Raw genomic sequence first — 20,069 nt, 5'->3', positions numbered from 1 at the left:
AAGTGTTATTTGGTAAAAAAAAAAAAAAAAAAAAAAAAAAAACTAAATTCATATTTATTTATTTATTTATTTCTACAGCACTTTTCACAAGGAATGTTGTCACATAGCAGCTTTACAGAGATCCAGGTGCTAGCCTCTTTTGAACGCCCAGGCGACAGAGGCAAGGGAAAACTCCCTCACAAATGAGAGGAAGAAACCTTGAAAGGAACCAAGATTTAAAAGGATAACCCGTCTTCCTCCTGTCGACACCAAATAGCACACAAGAACAGAATTAACAGAAGAACAAGAATAACTGGAGAGAAAGAGCTAATGTGAGTAAGTGAGTGATGCTCAGTGTTAATGTGAATGTCCATGCTGGAGAAACATAGTCATATGCACAGCCATATGTAGTACCTAGAGTGGTGTGAATGAACCAATGCGAGGAGCTAGAGCAGGACAGTAACCCATCAGGCAGTTTAAAACCCTCCAGATTAAAGAATTAAACTTTTCTGGCAATTATTTGATGGGTTGGGCTTTAAAGGGTTGAATACTATTTTAATACCTCTGCTGAATGCAGTTTTCATAGCAAAATGAATATATTCTTCCATACTGATCAAGTCATCTCGATTTTATATTTATTCAGATGAATTTATCAATGGAATTAAGCTCGTGTGTGCAATGGATCAACACATGCATTTACAAAAAAATTGAGTTTAAAGTTAATGTTTTCAGAAACATACACAGTGAGGGGAGTTTCCTCTCCGGACCAGCGGGGGCAGCAGCTCCACTCCTAAAGCCCAACTCAGCAGCAGGTTTCTCTTCAGTGCCCTTGGCTCGTAAGAGAAGGAGGATGAAGGCTCATCTCATGGTGAGATAAACACATTTAACACACTCTGTGTCTTTTATTGAGCCGTTAGTCAGTGTTTAGCCTGCGCTGGCAGCATTTGCTCCGTTTTCTGGTCATGTTTTCATTCTGAGTGGTAGTGCTAACTAGCTAGCTGCTATGCTGGTTTGCCTTTGCCAGGCTGGTGTTACCCTGTCAAAATGTCCCACCATAGCGTAGGACCAGGACCCACAAACAGCAAACAGCAGTCTTCATTAAAAGATTAGTACATCACTTTGAACTGGACCTCGTTACTCGACAGGCCAAGTCTACCCACCAAACGTTTTGTGAGGAGAAGTTACACGACAGTGCACTAGCTAGAGCCTAGCTAACCGACTTTTCTAGCTAGCTAGCTATGATAAGGTCCCTGTGCTAGTAGATACTAGTGCTAGTTGTGTTCAGGGGTTATGCCACTGTCCTTAAGGACACCCTTCTTGCAAAATAAAAGGGGAATTTCTGTATAATTTAACTCTCTGTTAAGATTGATGAACAACAAGGTCGTTCTGAGCGGGGTTTACTGTATATGAACGTACAGGCTCAGATTTCTTTACAGTGGTGGTAACAGAAACTAGGGCTCACCATGACTAGCATTTTGTTTATATAGTAAGTTCTTTACCACTGTGAACAACTGGCTCAGTAAATCTCTCTAAAAACATAGCCTTCCTCAACACCCATCTTAATGGCTTAATGGCTGTTTGCATATGAACCATTTAATGCAATGCAAAAATTACCCTTCAGCTCCATACATTTCAATTACTTCGTTTTTGTCATGTTGTGTTAGGTGTAAAGATTGTCAACATTTGAATTGTATGCCGGCAGGTGCTGCAGCAGGTGGCACGGCGAACCCTCGCCACCACCGCACGCAGGCAGGTGGATAACAAGGTCGTGCAGAAGCAGAAACTGTTTCAGGTAATTGTAGTATTTTCTTCTCATCAGTAAAGCACACAGTCAGGTCGTAATGCAAATATGACACAGGACCACCACGTTCTCTCATTGTGAATTAAACATTTACCACATTGTTTCCTTTGGAGCAGTAATTGTGGGAAAGATTCTTTATAATTTGAAAGTCTCGTGTGCTGTGATTCTTATTTAATAAAATTAAAAGATCAGAAACTGTACTATAGTGAAAGTATGAGTACTGTATCACAATCTAACTCAATTAAAAGAGCAGAAACTGTACTATAGTGAAAGTATGAGTACTGTATCACAATCTAACTCAATTAAAAGAGCAGAAACTGTACTATAGTGAAAGTATGAGTACTGTATCACAATCTAACTCAATTAAAAGAGCAGAAACTGTACTACAGTGAAAGTATGAGTACTGTATCACAATCTAACTCAATTAAGAGAGCAGAAACTGTACTATAGTGAAAGTATGAGTACTGTATCACAATCTAACTCAATTAAGAGAGCAGAAACTGTACTATAGTGAAAGTATGAGTACTGTATCACAATCTAACTCAATTAAGAGAGCAGAAACTGTACTATAGTGAAAGTATGAGTACTGTATCACAATCTAACTCAATTAAAAGAGCAGAAACTGTACTATAGTGAAAGTATGAGTACTGTATCACAATCTAACTCAATTAAAAGAGCAGAAACTGTACTATAGTGAAAGTATGAGTACTGTATCACAATCTAACTCAATTAAAAGAGCAGAAACTGTACTATAGTGAAAGTATGAGTACTGTATCACAATCTAACTCAATTAAAGGAGCAGAAACTACTATAATGAAAGTATGAGTATTGTATCACAATCTAACTCAATTAAAAGAGCAGAAACTGTACTATAGTTAAAGTATGAGTACTGTGTCACAATCTAACTCAATTAAGAGAGCAGAAACTGTACTATAGTGAAAGTATGAGTACTGTATCACAATCTAACTCAATTAAAAGAGCAGAAACTGTACTATAGTGAAAGTATGAGTACTGTATCACAATCTAACTCAATTAAAAGAGCAGAAACTGTACTATAGTGAAAGTATGAGTACTGTCACAATCTAACTCAATTAAAAGAGCAGAAACTGTACTATAGTGAAAGTATGAGTACTGTATCACAATCTAACTCAATTAAAAGAGCAGATACTGTACTATAGTGAAAGTATGAGTACTGTATCACAATCTAACTCAATTAAAAGAGCAGAAACTGTACTATAGTGAAAGTATGAGTATTGTATCACAATCTAACTCAATTAAAAGAGCAGAAACTGTACTGTAGTGAAAGTATGAGTACTGTATCACAATCTAACTCAATTAAAAGAGCAGAAACTGTACTATAGTGAACGTATGGGTACTGTATCACAATATAACTCAATTAAAAGAGCAGATACTGTACTATAGTGAACGTATGGGTACTGTATCACAATATAACTCAATTAAAAGAGCAGATACTGTACTATAGTGAAAGTATGAGTACTGTATCACAATCTAACTCAATTAAAAGAGCAGAAACTGTACTGTAGTGAAAGTATGAGTACTGTATCACAATCTAACTCAATTAAAAGAGCAGAAACTGTACTATAGTGAACGTATGGGTACTGTATCACAATATAACTCAATTAAAAGAGCAGATACTGTACTATAGTGAACGTATGGGTACTGTATCACAATATAACTCAATTAAAAGAGCAGATACTGTACTATAGTGAAAGTATGAGTACTGTATCACAATCTAACTCAATTAAAAGAGCAGAAACTACTATAGTGAAAGTATGGATACTGTATCACAATCTAACTCAATAGAGCAGAAACTGTACTATAGTGAAAGTATGAGTACTGTATCACAATCTAACTCAGTTAAACTTATGGAGAAACAACTATGTAAAGCTACATACTAACTTAAATAAGCAAGTACATTTAAACCTGTATTTATGAATGTAATATCCTATATTATTTGATATAATAAAAAGATTAAAATTAAAAAGTAAACAGGCATGAAAGATGAGCAGTACTGGCCCTCACACAAGGGCACAAATTAATTGTCATAGTTTTTTCATTTTACTGTAATCGTAATTTTTTATTAAAATAAATAAATAAATATTATCCTGGCCTTTAAAAAGTATTTTAGTATTTTAATGCTCTAAATGAAAATGTTTTTACCTTGAGAAAAAGTTTTTAGCTTCAGTAATACTTGAGGAAGCATAACACTGAAATAAACTAATTTCTGTGCCAATAGTTTTTTTTAATAGAAATGTATTTATAGTACAGTGTGTATGTTTAAATCTAACAACAGAAATTGCAATTGACATTTCACACCAAATCCTTCAGAGCTCAGTTAATGCACAAATGTTTTTACTACTTGGTCATTAGCAGGACAATCAAAGCCTGCTTACCAAAAGTGCAGTAACATTAAAGGGAATCCTGACTGTTCATGTCTTCTTATTTTATTTCTTTTTTTCTGTCTTTTACTAATTACTGATTGTGTAAAGCAAAATGTAATGTAGTCTAATTGTTTTATGTTTTTTGTTGGGGTATACAGTATGTATTAATTGTGTTAGACATGCACACAATGTGTAGAGATTTCATAACATTCAGGGTTCTCTTTAAAAACATCGAGTCATTTCCTCTACTCATTTGGCAGATTCACCTGAATTGAAGCCTTTTCTAAATGTGTGTTGTCCTCATTCAATTAATCAGTAATGTAGTCAAGTGTTTATTAGAAGACAATGTTTGTGTGTGTTCACTTTATACTTAGGTTTATTACACTCAAAATGAGTGACACATAGCAGGACAGATAAGTATTTCTCGCCTGAACAAGGCACTAATACACTAACCTACGCATGACCTGTTGATTTGTGTGAGTCTGGTAGCTCTGTTTTAATCTAGTACATGAAGCGCAAGTAGCAGTAGCATTGGAACACTGCATAACAAACCACTGCACGCTTCTAGATGTGTGTCAGAAGTAGGGCTGGGACACAGTTATGAGGGGGGAAAAAATTCAAACTGTGCGTAATGTCCCATAGGCGAAAATATCTAGGATCGTTTCTGTTTTCAACAGAGGGAGTAACAAAGCTGTAAGGTCTTATCACCTGGAGTCAGCACTCTATATTGGGCTCTTTTGTGTGTGCTACAACACCACATCTGCAAGTGCTGTGTGACAGTTGAGCTAATTTGCTTGCTTTTGCCTGCAAATGGTTGAGTTAGCTTTGACTCAGTAATTTGCTTATGCTTGTAAAGTGACTGCGACTAAACGAAGTGACATGAAGTGAGTTTATACAGCTCTGTGGGCAGAACAAACCACATCAGCCTTGTCATATATAGATGAGAGTACTGCTAATGCAGCATGTGGTGCCCAAGATTAGAACCACTGAAAAGGGAAAATATGGCAGGAGATATTACTAATTTATTTATTTTAGGAACATTATAACTAATACATGCTTTGTATGTGCATATTAGTTGTAGATTTATCTAAGAAATAAACCAGGGAAACTGGTCTAGGTTCCCCGGGACCCTAATTAAATAGTTAAATCTGATGTGAGGTTTCAGTGTGTAAAGTGCATAAAAATGCATTTTAAGTTGACTTTGTGTAAAAATACCTTATGACAGCAAAACAAACTTAAGAAAGACAAATAATGCATGCCTCAAAAACACCATGAATCACTTTGTGTGTAAAGGAATTGGATTTTTAGATATTGGATTGGTGCACACAGTGATCATGCATACAAAATAAGAGAGAAAGAAATTTAAAAATTGTACATTTTCAACTTTGCCTTTATCTATAGTTATCACCACATATATAAGTGGTCCCAGCCCTATGCAAAAAGGAAACACATCATTATCGCTACTTTATTTGCCATTGACAAAAGTCCTATAAATGGTGATGGTGTCTACCATTGTCTTGATTGGGGTGTTCATCGTCAATTTTTTGTTTTGCTTTCTACAGGCAGATAATGGCACTCCCGTTCACTTGAAGGGTGGAGCTGGTGATGCTGTCCTGTATCGAGCAACCATGGGCCTCACTGTCATGGGTAGGTGAAAAAATGGCAACTTATCTGCATTTCTGGGGAGAATGAAGAAAGAAACACTTTAATTCAAACTGTCTGTTTCTGTGTTTTTCTCTCATAGGAACCTTATTTGTACTGTATGAGCTGGGAAAGGCAGCACTTCCACAAAAGAAGAATTAATTCCAATCTCCTGGATTTCTTTCTGCTTAAATGGCCATGTATATTGTGTAAGGAGTATAGGGATGCATTCTTATGGAGTGTATTTATTCTTTTCATAATGGGACCAATCTACATGTAAGTAGCGGTGGACAATAAAATCTGCCTCCCATAAAGTTCTGCTTTCTGAGTGTCTTTCCTGTCCTATATGTTAAGATTTACCAGTTTTCAGTTTTCTTTTCTGTGATGACCAACCAGCATTTCTTTTTGTATGCAAACTCATAAATTATTAGTTGAAAAATGCCACATCTGTTGATGTTTGCAGTTCTGTTTCTGTTATTGTATTTGCAGTTTCTGTTATTGTGACAATAGCTGTTAATGCTGTGTACGCCCTAATCTAATAAAATAAAAGAAGAATATTAAGACTCATTATGTTTCTATAATGAGTCTTAATATTCTTCTTTTATTTTATTAGATTTGTCACTTGATGTCTTACAAATTTAGAGCAGAATCAGCTTTGATTTGATTTTGTTGAAGCTGTCAGTAGCATAAATAATAGTCTTAACTGCCCTAACCAAAATGGGGGAAAAGCTTTTAAAGACTACAGCTATGTTTAGACTGACTTGTTATCAGCCTTTTCTGGATAAAGAAAATCAATCAGATGCTTCACCAGCCTTGGTCTTAGATCTTAATAGATGTAAATGAATATGCAGCTATAGAACTGAATTTAGGCCTATTTTCATCCTGACCCCCTCTTTTATCCATGAACTCCTAAAAGGAGGAAAAATCTTTTATTGTTTTAAGTAACATCATTGCTTAAATCTATATAAGATAACATAATTATTTATTATTCCCACAGTGGAATTATTATTCACAGTGTCATAGCAGCAAAGGGATAAATGTTAAAGGTTAGACACTCTAAGCTTAGAGCAGGTTGCAAGACTAGAAGAGTCCGAAAAGGCGAAGAAGTGGATGTCCTTTGGCCACATCCCACACCTTTGACCGCTTCATTGTGAACAGTGCCATGTTCAACTGGATGATGAATGCCACACAACTCCAGGCACATTTATGGGAGGTGAGAGGCACCCAAAGGTCACATCAGACCATTCGAAACAGTTTACATCAGTGTGTTCTGCGTGCTAGACGACCTGCAAGGGTACCTGACCACCCACCAGGCACAGGGCATGGGCCAGGGAGCATTTACACTGGACGAGGGACCAGTGGGCCTCAGCGCTGGTCACTGATGAAAGTCAATTCACGCTGAGCAGAAATGATGGAGATGTCAAGGAGAGCGCTTATATCACCCACTGTTGTCACCAGACGAGCCATTGGTGGTGTGGGGACAGTGTGGGCAGATGTGTCTAGTCAATAAAGAACTGCCCTACGCTTTGTGAATAGTACAGTGACAACCCCATACTACTCGAATAACTTCATTAATCCAGTTATTGTGTCTGCATGAACTACACACGCCTAATTCATCCTCATGGACGACAACGCTCCAGCTCATTGAGGTCGTATCATTAACGAACAGCCGCTGGAGACTGGGGTACCTCAAATGGAGTGGCCTGCACTTTCTCCAAACCTGAATCCCATAATCCCATCAGCTGAGTTGCTGTGTAGAGGCTCATTACTCTGTACCCCAGAACCTCAATGACCTGAGGGCCACCCTTCAAGAAAAGCGGGGTGCCTCAGCAGACAATAAGTCAGCATGAGACGTCGTTGGCAATCGACGCTCAAGGGCACATGACAAGTTATTGACCCATTACTTTTTCTGTTGGGGTAATACCACAACTGTTGTTGATTTTTGTTTCAGTAAATAGTTTAAGATGAGAAAATCACCATTGCATGCTTCTACCTGTCTAAATGCCCTACTTTCATAATGTAATATCACTGTAGTGTAAAATCTTTACCTTTTCTTATTATGAGTTGTGTATATCTTCCAGCAGGGTGGTGATTTTTTTTAGTAATAGTGTCATAACGTTTATTTCGTATATATTTAGTGTTTATTTACTAATCGACTCCCCAATGCGAGCTCCTGAAAGAGTCGACTCAAAGAACCGATTCGTTTCTGAAGCGCTCTCTCGATCTCATTTCAAATTCAAAAATTAACGGAAGGTTCAGCTAACCGGTATTTTAGCCGCTTTAGCTAGGCGAGGAAATGTGCCGTTCGCGTGTAGAGCAGGGTTTTTTTTAGGTAGCTAGCTAGTATTTACACTTATTTACTTACACTATTAACTAACAGCTTCAGCTCAAGGTAATTTGTGACTTAGGTTAACATTAGTGTTAGCAGCGTTAACGTTTCTTGTAGTTAGCGCTAGCTAATATAGCTACTAGCTACAGTGGTCAAACGGACCAAACTGAATTCAGATGTGGTTGCGTATAAACGAAATAACGTTATAATGTTGAAACATCAGCGTAATGGCAACACACTCAGCCCACTTAATTAGGTAAAAATGTGTGTTGATGAAAACATTTAGCTAGCTAGCTAAATAAGCTAGCTAGCTATTATTGCAGGTGAGGCAGAACGCCCGTAGCTAATCTCCTAAGAAACGCAGGATGAGGAGGTAGCTAGGTAGCTAACTAACTAGCGCCAGCTAACATAGCTACTAACGTTTGACGCGGTATTAACGTTTGTTAGGCTTTATTTACTATTTCTTAAGATTCAATGTGTCATTGTGCTAGCTAGTTATATGTGTACGTCGGTTTGTGAAATATTAATTGTAAACCTCATAGTTCTGTGTTTCCATAAACACTGTCAGGTGTCTGTGTAAAGGGGTTCATTTCTAGAGCTAGCTAGCTGCAGCTAATTTTGGTCCAATTCACTGTCTCTTTTTCACTTGTGTCATATCATTTGTTGTTGCTAGTATGTAGCAGAATACACTAACCTAAATGTCCAAAAGTGTGTGGACAGCACTTTTAATGAACGTATTCAGCTACTTTAAGATGCACCCATCGCTGACACACATGTGCAAATGCGCGCACGCACACACAGCTTGTCTAGTCCCTGTAGAGAAGCACTGCCAATAGAATAGGACTCTCTGGAGCCGATCAACATATCAGGTGTGGGCTGGAGAGGTGTAAAGCCCCGCATCATTGAGCTGTGGAGCAGTGGAGCTGTGGTCTCTGGAATGATGGAGCTTCATTATTTTATACTTTTGGGATGAGTTGGGGAGTTGCGGATGAGGTAGGAGGTGATCATCCAACTTCCTGCCTTTACTAACACTCTTAGTCTCTGAATGCAATCAAATCCTCACATCAATCTAATAAAAGCTTTCCCTGTAGGGACAGCTACTCCAACAAAAGCATGATAAACTCGGTAAAACCCTTGATTTCCAAAGAGATGAATGAGCAGGTGTCCAAATAACGCACTTCAAGACTTTATTTACAACTTTCTGTACTTCTCTGTGTAGGCACTAGAGGGCGCCACATGTCCACACATAAGTCGAAACCAACCAGACAATGCAGATGTGATCTTTAAACTCGAGTGGTGTATTTGATTATTGAGCCCTCCTTTTACCGCGATACACTCTTTTTGATTGATATATATAGAGAAAGGCTTAATGTTCTCTTAACTTAACTTAACAGAACAGAACACTGGCATCTGGCATACAAGCAGGTTTTTATGTGTCTAAATCTAATTATTAATATTATATCCTTAGTTACTACTATGGGTGTTCATTATGTTTACCTCCACCCCTCAAAACCTGCTTACAGAATTTTCTCTCTGTGATGACCTTCTTCCAGAAATTGCTCTTTCATAACCCTGTGTGACGATGATGTTTACAGGTTTCCAGTGGTGTTTGTGTTTGTATGTGTGTGTGTGTGTGTGTGTGTGTGTGTGTGTGTGTGTGTGTGTGCAGTCAGGGTGTCTGCATTCTAGAATAACTCCAACTTTCATTCCTCCAGATGACCTGCATGGGACGAACGCACACACACAGATGACCATCACTCCAAAGGAATGCAGCTAAAGTTTCCAGAAGTGTATCCCCCCACCCCCCACCCCTTCCATACTCCAGGCTGTTACAAAGTCTATCAATCCATGGCAGCTCTCCACAAACCACTGGATGTCGTAAGAGCTCACACTAGTGAAACAGGAGTTGGGGCACAGCCCCCTATTAAGTAGCAGATTGTGGAGAGATTCTGCCCATTTGGAAACAGGCTTCCTATCTGGGACGTCCTGGGACGAACCCCCCTGCTCCTCCTCCAGAAATCATCACGCTGAAGCAGGGGCATCTCAGCAGAAACCTGTGCCTTCTCACAGTAACATTATAGTGAGACAGACAGTGACTGTTACATCAGGTCAGCATCATCTTGATTTTGTGAAAATTTGTTATGTATTAGTGGTTATTCCTTGTTTGGAACCCTCTCTCTGGGATTTAGGTGAGTGTTGAAATAATAGTATCACCTTTTGAAGCTTTTGAATATTTAAAACATATTGAATGTCTGGATTGGAGTAAAGGCGTTTTAGGTAACGTCTCTTGAAAGGCTTGCTATATAAGCTGATATGACAGGGACAAATGTTTTTTTATATTAGTGCTTAATTATTTTTCTGTTATTTCTGTCATTTTGTACAATGTATGTTATTACATTGCCATATATTACATTTATTATGATTAATGGCTAATATCTTATAAATGCTGTTTTGCTTATATGACTTGGACTACTTATATCAGACTCATTTGTAAGCTTTTTTGTTTGTGAACTTTGCCACTGGAATAGAACTGATCACTGAAAGGGAACAGTCAGGTAGCTTTTGAAGCTGAAATGAGAGCAATATAAACCTTTTTATTGTGCGTTTTTTGTTTTCACTTGTTGGCTTCCCGTAAGAGTTGACTGAAGTTCACACTTACCTGGTTCAGGGAAATAGAAGAGTGGAATTTTCCTTTATATGCCGCAGTGGGAACCTTTTTTTTCCCCCTGTGAAATGGAATTTTTGAAATGGAAAGTTTTTAGTAGAGGTTTGTTTCTCTGCATCTTCCATTTTTTCCCGTTTTATTTCAGTCTTCATGGATCCTTATACTGACCACAATGTTACACTCTTCCAGCTCCAAACATAGTATCAAAGGGCTATAGATGTGGATTTCCAGCCTCAGGTGTGTTAGAAACTGGAATTGGAGGAAGGTGGACTGGATGAGGGTACACAAGGATTGGACTGAAAACTCCTTAGTTAATAAAGTGGAGTGAGTGAGTTAGAGAGAGAAAGAGAGCGAGAGAGAGCTAATATGTGAGACAGAGACAAAGAGATCATTTAAAGGAGAGAAAGATACAGAAGGAAAGAAATAACATTTAAAGAGAGGAAACCTTGTAGAAAAAAGGGGAGACAGAGCATGTGGACGTGTATGAGAGAAAAAAGACAGTGAAAAACATGGAGTGGGGAGATGGAGTGAGAGATCAGGAATGACTGTCTGCTCATCCCTGCTGCTTAGTTTTGAAATGTAAAACTTAATGTGTAGCACTGTTGTTTTTCAAGCTCAGATCTGGGGACCTACCGCCCCCTCTACACTTTCAGGTACTCTCATCCCCCAGCACACCTGATCCAGCTCATGAAGAGCTTGATAACTAGCTGACGAGCTGGATCAGGCGTGCTGGGACAGGGAATAGTTGAAACTGGGCAGGGCAGGCGGTCTTCAGGACTGGACTTGAAAACTCCCAGTATTGAGTGCAACTGTGTGTAATGGTGTGTTTATGTTATAGATCATTCATGCGCTGCTGAGGCACAGATGGTGATGATGAAGATGAGGGCGAGTGTGGTGTCTGCCTTCATCACACTGACACTGCTATCATGTCTCAAAGTTCAAGCTCAAGGTAAAGCAAACCAATCTCTCTCAATCTCTCTTTCATTCTCTCTTACTGTCTCTCTTTCTCTCTAAACATTTTCTCACTCATTCTTTTCTCAGTCTCTTTTTCTTTAGTTCTTTCAAACCTTTTCCCTTTCATTCTGTATCCTCTCCTTCTCTGTGTCTCTGTTTCTCAGTTTTTCCGTCCTGTTTCTAACCTGCAGTTCTCTCTCTCTCTCTCTCTCTCTCTCTCTCTCTCTCTCTCTCTCTCTCTCTCTTCTGACACTCTTTCTGACTCTCTTTGTCTTTCTCTCCTGCTTATTCCTACTACTGTTTCAGACTCTCTGTCTCTGTTACTCAGTTTTTTTTCCATTCTCTCTCAACTCACTTGCAGCTCTCTCCCTCTCGCTCTCTCTCTCTCTTTCATTCCTGCTGTTTCTGTTTTCTCTTAGGGTCTCTCTATTTCTCTCTCTCTCTCTCTCTCTCTCTCACCCTCATCTTTTCACTGTGATAATATGTCTACCTTTCTGAGAATAAATATTAGTTTATATAATACAAAATTATTTTTATATAATTTTTTTTTTTTTGTTCTATCTAAATTGTAATAACCCAATGTGTATTGTTGAATTTTTTGTTTTTTTGTATTTCATTGTCATTCATGTGTTGCATATTTATTTATAAATATATGGGTAATTGCATTTAGGTTGTATTTAGCATGAATCACATTCTCTTGATGCTTCAGAGTGAACTATCTAAAAACTTAAACATATTTAGGGAAGATCAGAACAGTAACAGGAAAACAACACACTAAAACCTCAGGCAGAAGGGTAATCTGACATGTAGTACCACTGTGAAGCCAGCTGTGGTGTTTGATATGTGTCCAGCATTTGGGGTTTCATGCGTAATACATCATAGTATCCACTAGGTGGAGGTTTTAATATTGAATCTGACTTTTGTAAAGAAATATATTTATTATAAATTAACGAAAAGTCATACGAAAAAAATAAAAGTATTGATAGATTATTAAAATAATTTATCTCTGTGTCCAGTTCCATGACCAGCAATCAAATAAAGATATAATTCTTAGAGAAGGCTTTTGCTCTGCTATCCAGACCAAGTAATCATAATATGTCATGTGGTAGAATACTTATTCCAGCTGTTTAAAAAAGGAAGAGGAAAAAATTAAAGCTGGACTTTCTCAAAGTTGAGTGTAGAAGTATGGCATTGCTGAAAAAAGGGATTGGAACATTTACTGCTTTTATCTTTTTAAGAGCAGTCCGGGGGCCAACTTTCCCATTCATCTTTCTTCTTTCTTAGAGAACAGACAGAGAAAATATGGGTTTCACAAATCATGTCTTTTCCACAAAAAAAGGGCACTATCAGCATCTGTGGCATTTCTCTATGAAAGAAACAAGCATTTTGCTAATAAACAGTAACTTTTGACGTCAACGTGTTGATGGGATTTACATTTGTTAATAAGATTACCTAAGACATATTACTTTTGGGGATGGTGAAGAATAGAAAGAGAAAGCCCTCTCAGAAGTCATGACCTCTAGAAGAGTCTTTGAATAGTCATATTGAAATACAAGCAAGAGAAATGCCTCAGTGTTGACGTCTTAAAAATAATTTCTGTTCAGTTCTCATTACATTCAAGGTCATATTTAATAGGAATGTGCGTGGTTATTTAAATATATGGATAAGAGCTAAATAACACTGTTGATAATTATAATGTTATTGAAAAATTACATCACATGACTGAAAGAGTGAAAATGTAAAAGTTTTCCTGTAAAATGTTTGGTGCGGCAACATGAATGTCCATGAATGTGTGTATAGAGAACTTCCAGAGCATAACCACAAGGAAACCATAGCACAGTGAGTGACTGCGAAAAAGTTAAAAATGACATGTTGACAAATGACAAATGGTGTTCTGCTTTACAGATCTGATTTAGTTTAGTAAACACAATAAACATCATTGGTCGAAGAGATGAACTGCATTTCGGACAAAATGAACTGTGCGGCTAAATGTTAGTGTCTCGTTTTTTCTCAGACTTTAACCTCCCGACCACATTAAAACTATATTTTAGGTCACGAAACACAAAGCTTTCTAAAGCTCTTCAGGATTAGATGGATATTACTTAAAAAGTTGTAGCTATTTCTTGTGTATTTCTGCATGTCGGACACAGTTGCTGACCACTGCAACCGTTTCACACAAACAATTTAATTTGTCTTTGTTTTATTGTCAGAGGTAAAATAGTTTAAACCAGCTAATGATTATGAAAATAGTTGTTAGCTGCAGCCCTAATATGAATAAATGTCTTTGTGTATTTCATTGGTCATTTGAATCGTGCATGTATAGTTTTTTTTTTACACAGAAATTGCCTTTTTTATATGTGCCAGATTACATAACTTTGACAGAATATGCAAGATGGGCACAGTTTAGCTGATATTGTATGTCAGGTCAAAGGAATTGTTCAGTAAAACAATAGCTAATGTTGCTAACAATGTCTGGAAGTGATAGCCAATGATACATTGTATGGAAATGGATGCAAATTGTCATCTACTAGTTGTCACTCATTGTCTGCCATATAAACATGTTTGTTCAAACTATTTCTTTAGTGGCGCTGTATATTGAAGTATTTACAAATTTGCTATGTGCTTTTGTGTAAATTGACTGGTAACATGCTAAATCCCATATCATTATATCATGCAAATGATTAGGTACAGACCTTCAAAAATAGCTTAAATGTTTATTATTTTGAAATCAACTGCCTTCAGGCAGATGAATGGCCTGTAATGAGTCAGCGTCTGTGAGAGTCGAAATCTAGGGGTTGGGAATTTGGGGCCCAATTGGAATCACAAAATGGAAGCCAGCATCAAAGTTCAGTTGGTCAACCAGGTTGGTGGATTTTGTTTTTAAAATGACCCTGCCCTGGTCAAGCTTTGGCTCTTGCCACTATTTGGCTGGAGCCATGGCTTCACAAAATATTTTATTGTGATATTCTTGACACATATGTGCACATACAAGCAAACACACAATTATGCTACCAATTATACCTTACAGAGTACAACAACATCATCCTACACACCAAGAATATCATTTTAAAATATTTCAAAATATGTTCTTCATGTAGTTCGTCTTGTACATGGAACCCACAAGTTGTTGCAAACAACTTTTCATGTACATGTGCATTGGACAGACTCTACCATAGTCTGCCCAATGTGACCAACAACCCGTTCCACCTGGATCCTTTTTGTTTGTTTCTGTTTGTTTTTCTTCTTATATTTTAATGTTGTACCCTGTGTTAACTTTAAGTTGTGTCGTTTACTTTAACTCTGAAAAAGAATTTACACAAGTGTCACCACCGACGTTGTGTATTCTTTTATGAGGTTTGCAATGGATTGTCATTCTATCAACACTTTGTGCAATATGAACTGACATGTTGTTTCCTAATGACACTCTTCCATTGTACAATCAATATCTGAATATGTTTCATTGGAAACAGTCATACAGCAGTTCACCACAGTAAGTTCAGCTGTGTTGGACTGGCTGCTGTGACTGCATGCAAACTGTGAAAAACTTGGCACTCTTCAGGTCTTTGTGGATCACTCGTTTTGGTCTGTGTCTTTGCTTGAGTAAGTCTGGGGCCCATTCTGTGGTCAGACAGCTCAAACAGATGTCATTTTGATCCAAAATGGCGTTATTTCTTATTTTATTTTATTTTTTTCTTGCTGTGGCTCTTCTCCCAACAATGAACATGCCAACTTCGAAAATGAAGTGTTGATTGTTGGGGACCTTATTTACGTCTTTTTAGAAATACCTTTTATTTTAAAAATTGGTCTCAACATTGACCAAAATTTTCTCCTCTTTTTGCAGTAACCCCTCCATCAGATTTAAAATTTAAAATTTTAAATGAAAACACAGTACAGATGACATGGAGGCTGCCCATGACAAGGATAGAGGGTTTCAGAATTCAAGTAGTGTCGAATACAGGTGGGTGATCATTTCTGAGCATTCACTTTGGGTTATGGTCAAGTTTTAGAGCATTAGTTGCGTTGAGCCCCTCAGCTCTAACAGCTGGATCCATTTCAGTATCCTTTACATATGATATATGTATTACATTTATATATATTTTTATATATATGTAATACATATATTATTAATGAAATTACTACCTTAATACATTAATGAAATGTAAAGGGCATAAATATAACAAAAACCTGACATTGATTTATATGGTTATATGACTTTCGATTAAATCCAGATATTTCATGAACAAATGCAAAGTTATGCAAATGTGTGCAAAAAAAAAGAATATAAATGAGTCTGTGTAACTCCCAATTAAAACATTTTATGATCTTAGTTGTTCTTTTTCTGTTTGCTCTCACCATAGATGGACCTGTGAAAGAGTTTTCACTCCCTGCCACTGCAACAAAGACATCCATCAAAGACTTAACCCCTGATGTGGATTATGTAGTAACGATATCTTCATATTCTGGATCAGAAGAGAGTTTACCCATTTCTGGCCAGATTACTAGTAAGTAATGTGCTGATTATCTGTGTTGTGTTTGTTGATCTGAATTAGTATTTTTTATGTGACAATCGACTGTCAATTAAATATTTATTATTTGTATTCTGTTGTGTAGTGTTTTCTTTTTTCCTGTAGCAAATTACTGATTTATTCTTTTTTTGTTCTTAGTCCAGTCAAGTGGATCTGAAGGAGGTTCCAGGAGACCACAGGTTTCAGATGCAGTTAGTAAGTACATTTACATATTATTCTTCCTCTTCTTCTTCTTCTTTTTTCTTCATTTCACACTCCTCCTTACTTCCCCCACCCCTTAATCATTTCCTTGTTGAACCTCTAGGCTATTTCCCTTCATCTGTGGCTATTAGAAATGCCCCATTGTGCTTAATTGTACTTTATGAATGCTGATAACTTTAAGCTTTTTAGTCTGGCATAATAAGGTGACTCACTCAGCGTCTGAGTCAGTGGGCCTCTCTTTCCAGGCCTGACTAAAGATAAGCTGCTAAAAACACTTAGAGAAGTGGAAAGCATTACACTTTATGAGAACACAGTGCTCTCCTTCTTAATGATTTTTTCACTTCTCAGTTCTCTAGCAAAGTAGAAGGGTTTCCTTAACCACTCCCAGTGTCATGTCAAGTCCAGTTTTACCATTTACCATTGCAAGTGCATGTCTATTGAGCTATTACATCATTTCAGATACACTTGCTTATGTGGTTTGAAACTATGAAATACCTATCTATCTTTTTATCTATAAAAATGGACAACAATGCCGATACCAGATTTACTGTCATACAGTATCAGTCTTAAGTCTATTAAAGCCTATTTGACTTTAATTAATTAGGATAAATAAAAGGAAATTCCACTAGGCAACTTTGTGTATTCTAACAACATGTGTAGACACAGTAATTAAATACTGAGGAATTTTCCCATTCACATTGTGAGTGATATTGTTTGGGTTAGTGGGGAGTGAACTCTAGTGTTACAGCAATAATTACTTCTTTAATAAAGTGGGGGTAATTGCACAAGAGCAACATTTTTTATTGCACCTTGTCACCTAAGGGCGGTGTGGTTTAAAATATGGTGCACTCATTTCTCCAAGAGGAAGCATCCAGTAGAATGAAAGTAATTGGTCTGCCTTACTCATAGCAAAAGTGTCATATTTAAATACACAACAAAATCCAACATTATTGTCAGGTCAATATTATTATTATTATCTTATTTTGATAGGGTGTTTTGCATATAGTGGTTACTCATAACTATAATGCACTGATGCTGTAATGAGTTCTAGTTACCTAACAAACACGATCAATTTTGAAACATAAGGTTAAGAGATAATAGTAACGTTCCCATCACAAAGAAGTACAGTACAATGCAATTAATGCAAACCAACTAATGCAAGCTAACACTAGATGTCCATGACACTATGACTGCTGTTTTTTCCCAGAATGCTCTACCAGCGCGATGGCTGACCTAGTCTTCTTGATAGACGGCTCTTGGAGTGTGGGACGAGAGAATTTCAAGCACATCCGTAGCTTCATCTCAGCTGTGGCAGGAGCTTTTGATATTGGGGAAGATAAAAGCAGAGTGGGTGTGGTTCAGTACAGCTCAGACACCCGCACAGAATTCACCCTCAGTCAGTATCTCAGACGGACAGAGCTTCTTCGAGCCATCAACAGTCTGCCTTACAAGGGAGGAAACACCATGACAGGTATTTCACTTACACACATGCACACACACACATTTACTTACTCACTTATGCATAGCCATGCATGACATTTGATCTAAATTGCCTTTGTGAATATCTTCTGGGCCCTTGAGCCTGAAGAGCCAATTATTCTGTCAGACCTGATGATGACATTTCCTAAAGATGGAAGAATATTCCATTTAATTCATGAAACACTAATGTGAAATGACTGAATACTTCACCAGATATTGTTAAATCAGCTATACATTTACTTTCTTTACAACTACACACACACACACATGAAAACACACAGGCACACACACAGTGTGAGTTTTGTCTGAACCATCAGACAGACTGCATTGTGTAATCCTGAGTCATCAGTGCTGTCAGTCTGATTTGAGCTCATGGTTTCTGATGGAGATTCCCAGCCAAACGCTGAACAGTAAAAGCCAAACTCCACTCCCCTCTCTTCAGTGATATTGCAGTTCATATCCCATTTGATGGTTCATCTTTTTTGAACAGTGAAGACATTTTCGCAGTCCAAACAGCAAAAACACTTGAACAGAAATGCGCCCTTTTCCAGTCATTTCAAGTCACCATTGTATGTGACTTCCGTTCCCTTTCACCAGTTTGGATTTGATGTGTTTTTTTGTTTCATTGTTCAGTACATGGTCCTATCCTAATCAATATACACACATGCACTTTGTTACTATGACAACATGTAGATTCTTCAGTGTAGATTCCTAAGCAAATGCGACTACAGTCTGATCTTACAAGTTACATGTGGCAATCAAAGAACAATCAAAGAAATCAATAGAAACCATATTGGATTATCTTAAGAAGCACATTTTCTTGCTGTGCAAAATATTCCAACATCAGAAAAACAAGGTAGCAATTACTTTAGTCTATAAACACAAAAATAAAATTCTTGTTGCAAAGTTGTGGGAAAACCATTTTAACTGGTACCACTTATGCACAGTATGTGGTGTTATCCCATGCATTCTAGTCCAGATTGAAAGCTGAATAATACTACAGAGAGATTATATGAATAATAAAATGAAATGTAGTTCCAGTGTCAGCTTCAATGTTGAAATAAGGCCTGTCCATTGCGTTTTAATCTTTTTAATTGTTGATGTAACTGTTGATAGGTAACAGTGTAAATTCAGTGTTTGTTATACTAGCATCTTCCTTTGTAAACTAAAAAACAACACACATAAGATATGAAAAAACAAATCATGTTAATTATCATGTTAAATAATCTCTTATTATTATTATTATTATTATTATTCAACTGATTTCTATTTCAGTCACATGTATGAAATGCAGTAGAAATGCCTGTTGAGATATATATTTGTATTGTAAAGTATAAAATTTATTTGCTCACAATTGTGTAGGTGATGCCCTGGACTATCTGCACAAAAATATTTTCACTGAGACGGCAGGCGCCAGGAAAGGATACCCCAGGGTTGTTGTGGTGATCACAGTTGGAAAATCAGCGGACCCAGTTGAGAACTACGCAAGGAAACTGAGGAATAGTGGGGTTGAAATATTCACCCTGGGTATGTGAGAGAAGAAACTCCATCTAAAAGTTCACCTCATTTGTTTTTATTGTATAATATTTCAAAGCATTAGGGAATTCTATTCTCTTCAGTACTCACACTTCGCGTCTCCTGCAGGGAATCGTGAAAAACCTCAGTCAAAGACTAATCAAATGGTTTTTGCAGATGTTATCCTCAGTACTATCATAGTTTCCTATGCAGGAAAAATAGCTCCCTTCAAATGTTTTCCACTGACCTGACCTTCAGATCTTTATTTCAAAAATGCTGAATGGCACACTGTGAATCCAGCTGGATTTGCTGTAAAAAGTAGGAAATGATAAGTGTGTGCTTCGTTTCTCATGTTTATAGAGTACAACTGCTTCGAAGCATTCTTCGCAGCCGCAAAACCTGAAAGAATGGGCATTAGTTGTTTTTAATGTTTTTCATGTGCTGCCACTGACTTTACAAGAAATGTTTGGGATTTAAAGGTGTTGACTTTTAAACTCATAAATGAGTAAATTTCCTGCATTTGGCAAGAGATCAAAATTAAGACAGCTCCTTGTTTTTTTCCCTCATGTTTACGTTG

The 20,069-nt window shown here is 37.3% G+C and overlaps 2 protein-coding genes across 7 annotated transcripts in view; both read left to right on the top strand.

The window, feature by feature from the left end:
* The first annotated feature begins 797 nt into the window (after positions 1–797).
* Positions 798–6,137, top strand: cox7a2b (cytochrome c oxidase subunit 7A2b). Its single transcript, XM_072656603.1, has 4 exons — positions 798–847; positions 1,682–1,771; positions 5,745–5,829; positions 5,927–6,137. Exons 1-4 carry the CDS (start codon positions 830–832, stop codon positions 5,983–5,985), a joined length of 252 nt encoding a protein of 83 aa, XP_072512704.1. The 5' UTR covers positions 798–829; the 3' UTR covers positions 5,986–6,137.
* A 4,008-nt stretch (positions 6,138–10,145) lies between these two features.
* col12a1b (collagen, type XII, alpha 1b) overlaps positions 10,146–20,069 on the top strand; it is an 83,229-nt gene continuing 73,305 nt past the window's right edge. For 3 of the 6 annotated variants that reach the window (XM_072686961.1, XM_072686958.1, XM_072686963.1), the window contains exons 1-5: positions 15,480–15,729; positions 16,130–16,273; positions 16,436–16,492; positions 17,706–17,969; positions 19,340–19,504. In XM_072686961.1, coding sequence (XP_072543062.1) covers positions 15,666–15,729; positions 16,130–16,273; positions 16,436–16,492; positions 17,706–17,969; positions 19,340–19,504 — 694 coding nt within the window. In that variant the 5' untranslated portion in view covers positions 15,480–15,665. Of the gene's footprint in view, positions 10,342–11,655; positions 11,767–15,479; positions 15,730–16,129; positions 16,274–16,435; positions 16,493–17,705; positions 17,970–19,339; positions 19,505–20,069 lie in introns of those variants that run through there. The other 3 variants (XM_072686998.1, XM_072686989.1, XM_072686982.1) reach the window with 3 other exon arrangements.

Source organism: Salminus brasiliensis, chromosome 1 (assembly GCF_030463535.1).
Source record: "Salminus brasiliensis chromosome 1, fSalBra1.hap2, whole genome shotgun sequence".
NCBI lineage: Eukaryota > Metazoa > Chordata > Actinopteri > Characiformes > Bryconidae > Salminus > Salminus brasiliensis.
The sequence above is the reverse complement of the archived record's forward strand: the minus strand, read 5'-3'. Positions and strand labels throughout refer to the sequence as shown.

Coding starts and splice junctions, on each gene's coding strand:
- cox7a2b (XM_072656603.1), top strand. Junction 1,772..5,744: donor AGAAGCAGAAACTGTTTCAG/GTAATTGTAGTA, acceptor TGCTTTCTACAG/GCAGATAATGGCACTCCCGT. Junction 5,830..5,926: donor CATGGGCCTCACTGTCATGG/GTAGGTGAAAAA, acceptor TTTCTCTCATAG/GAACCTTATTTGTACTGTAT.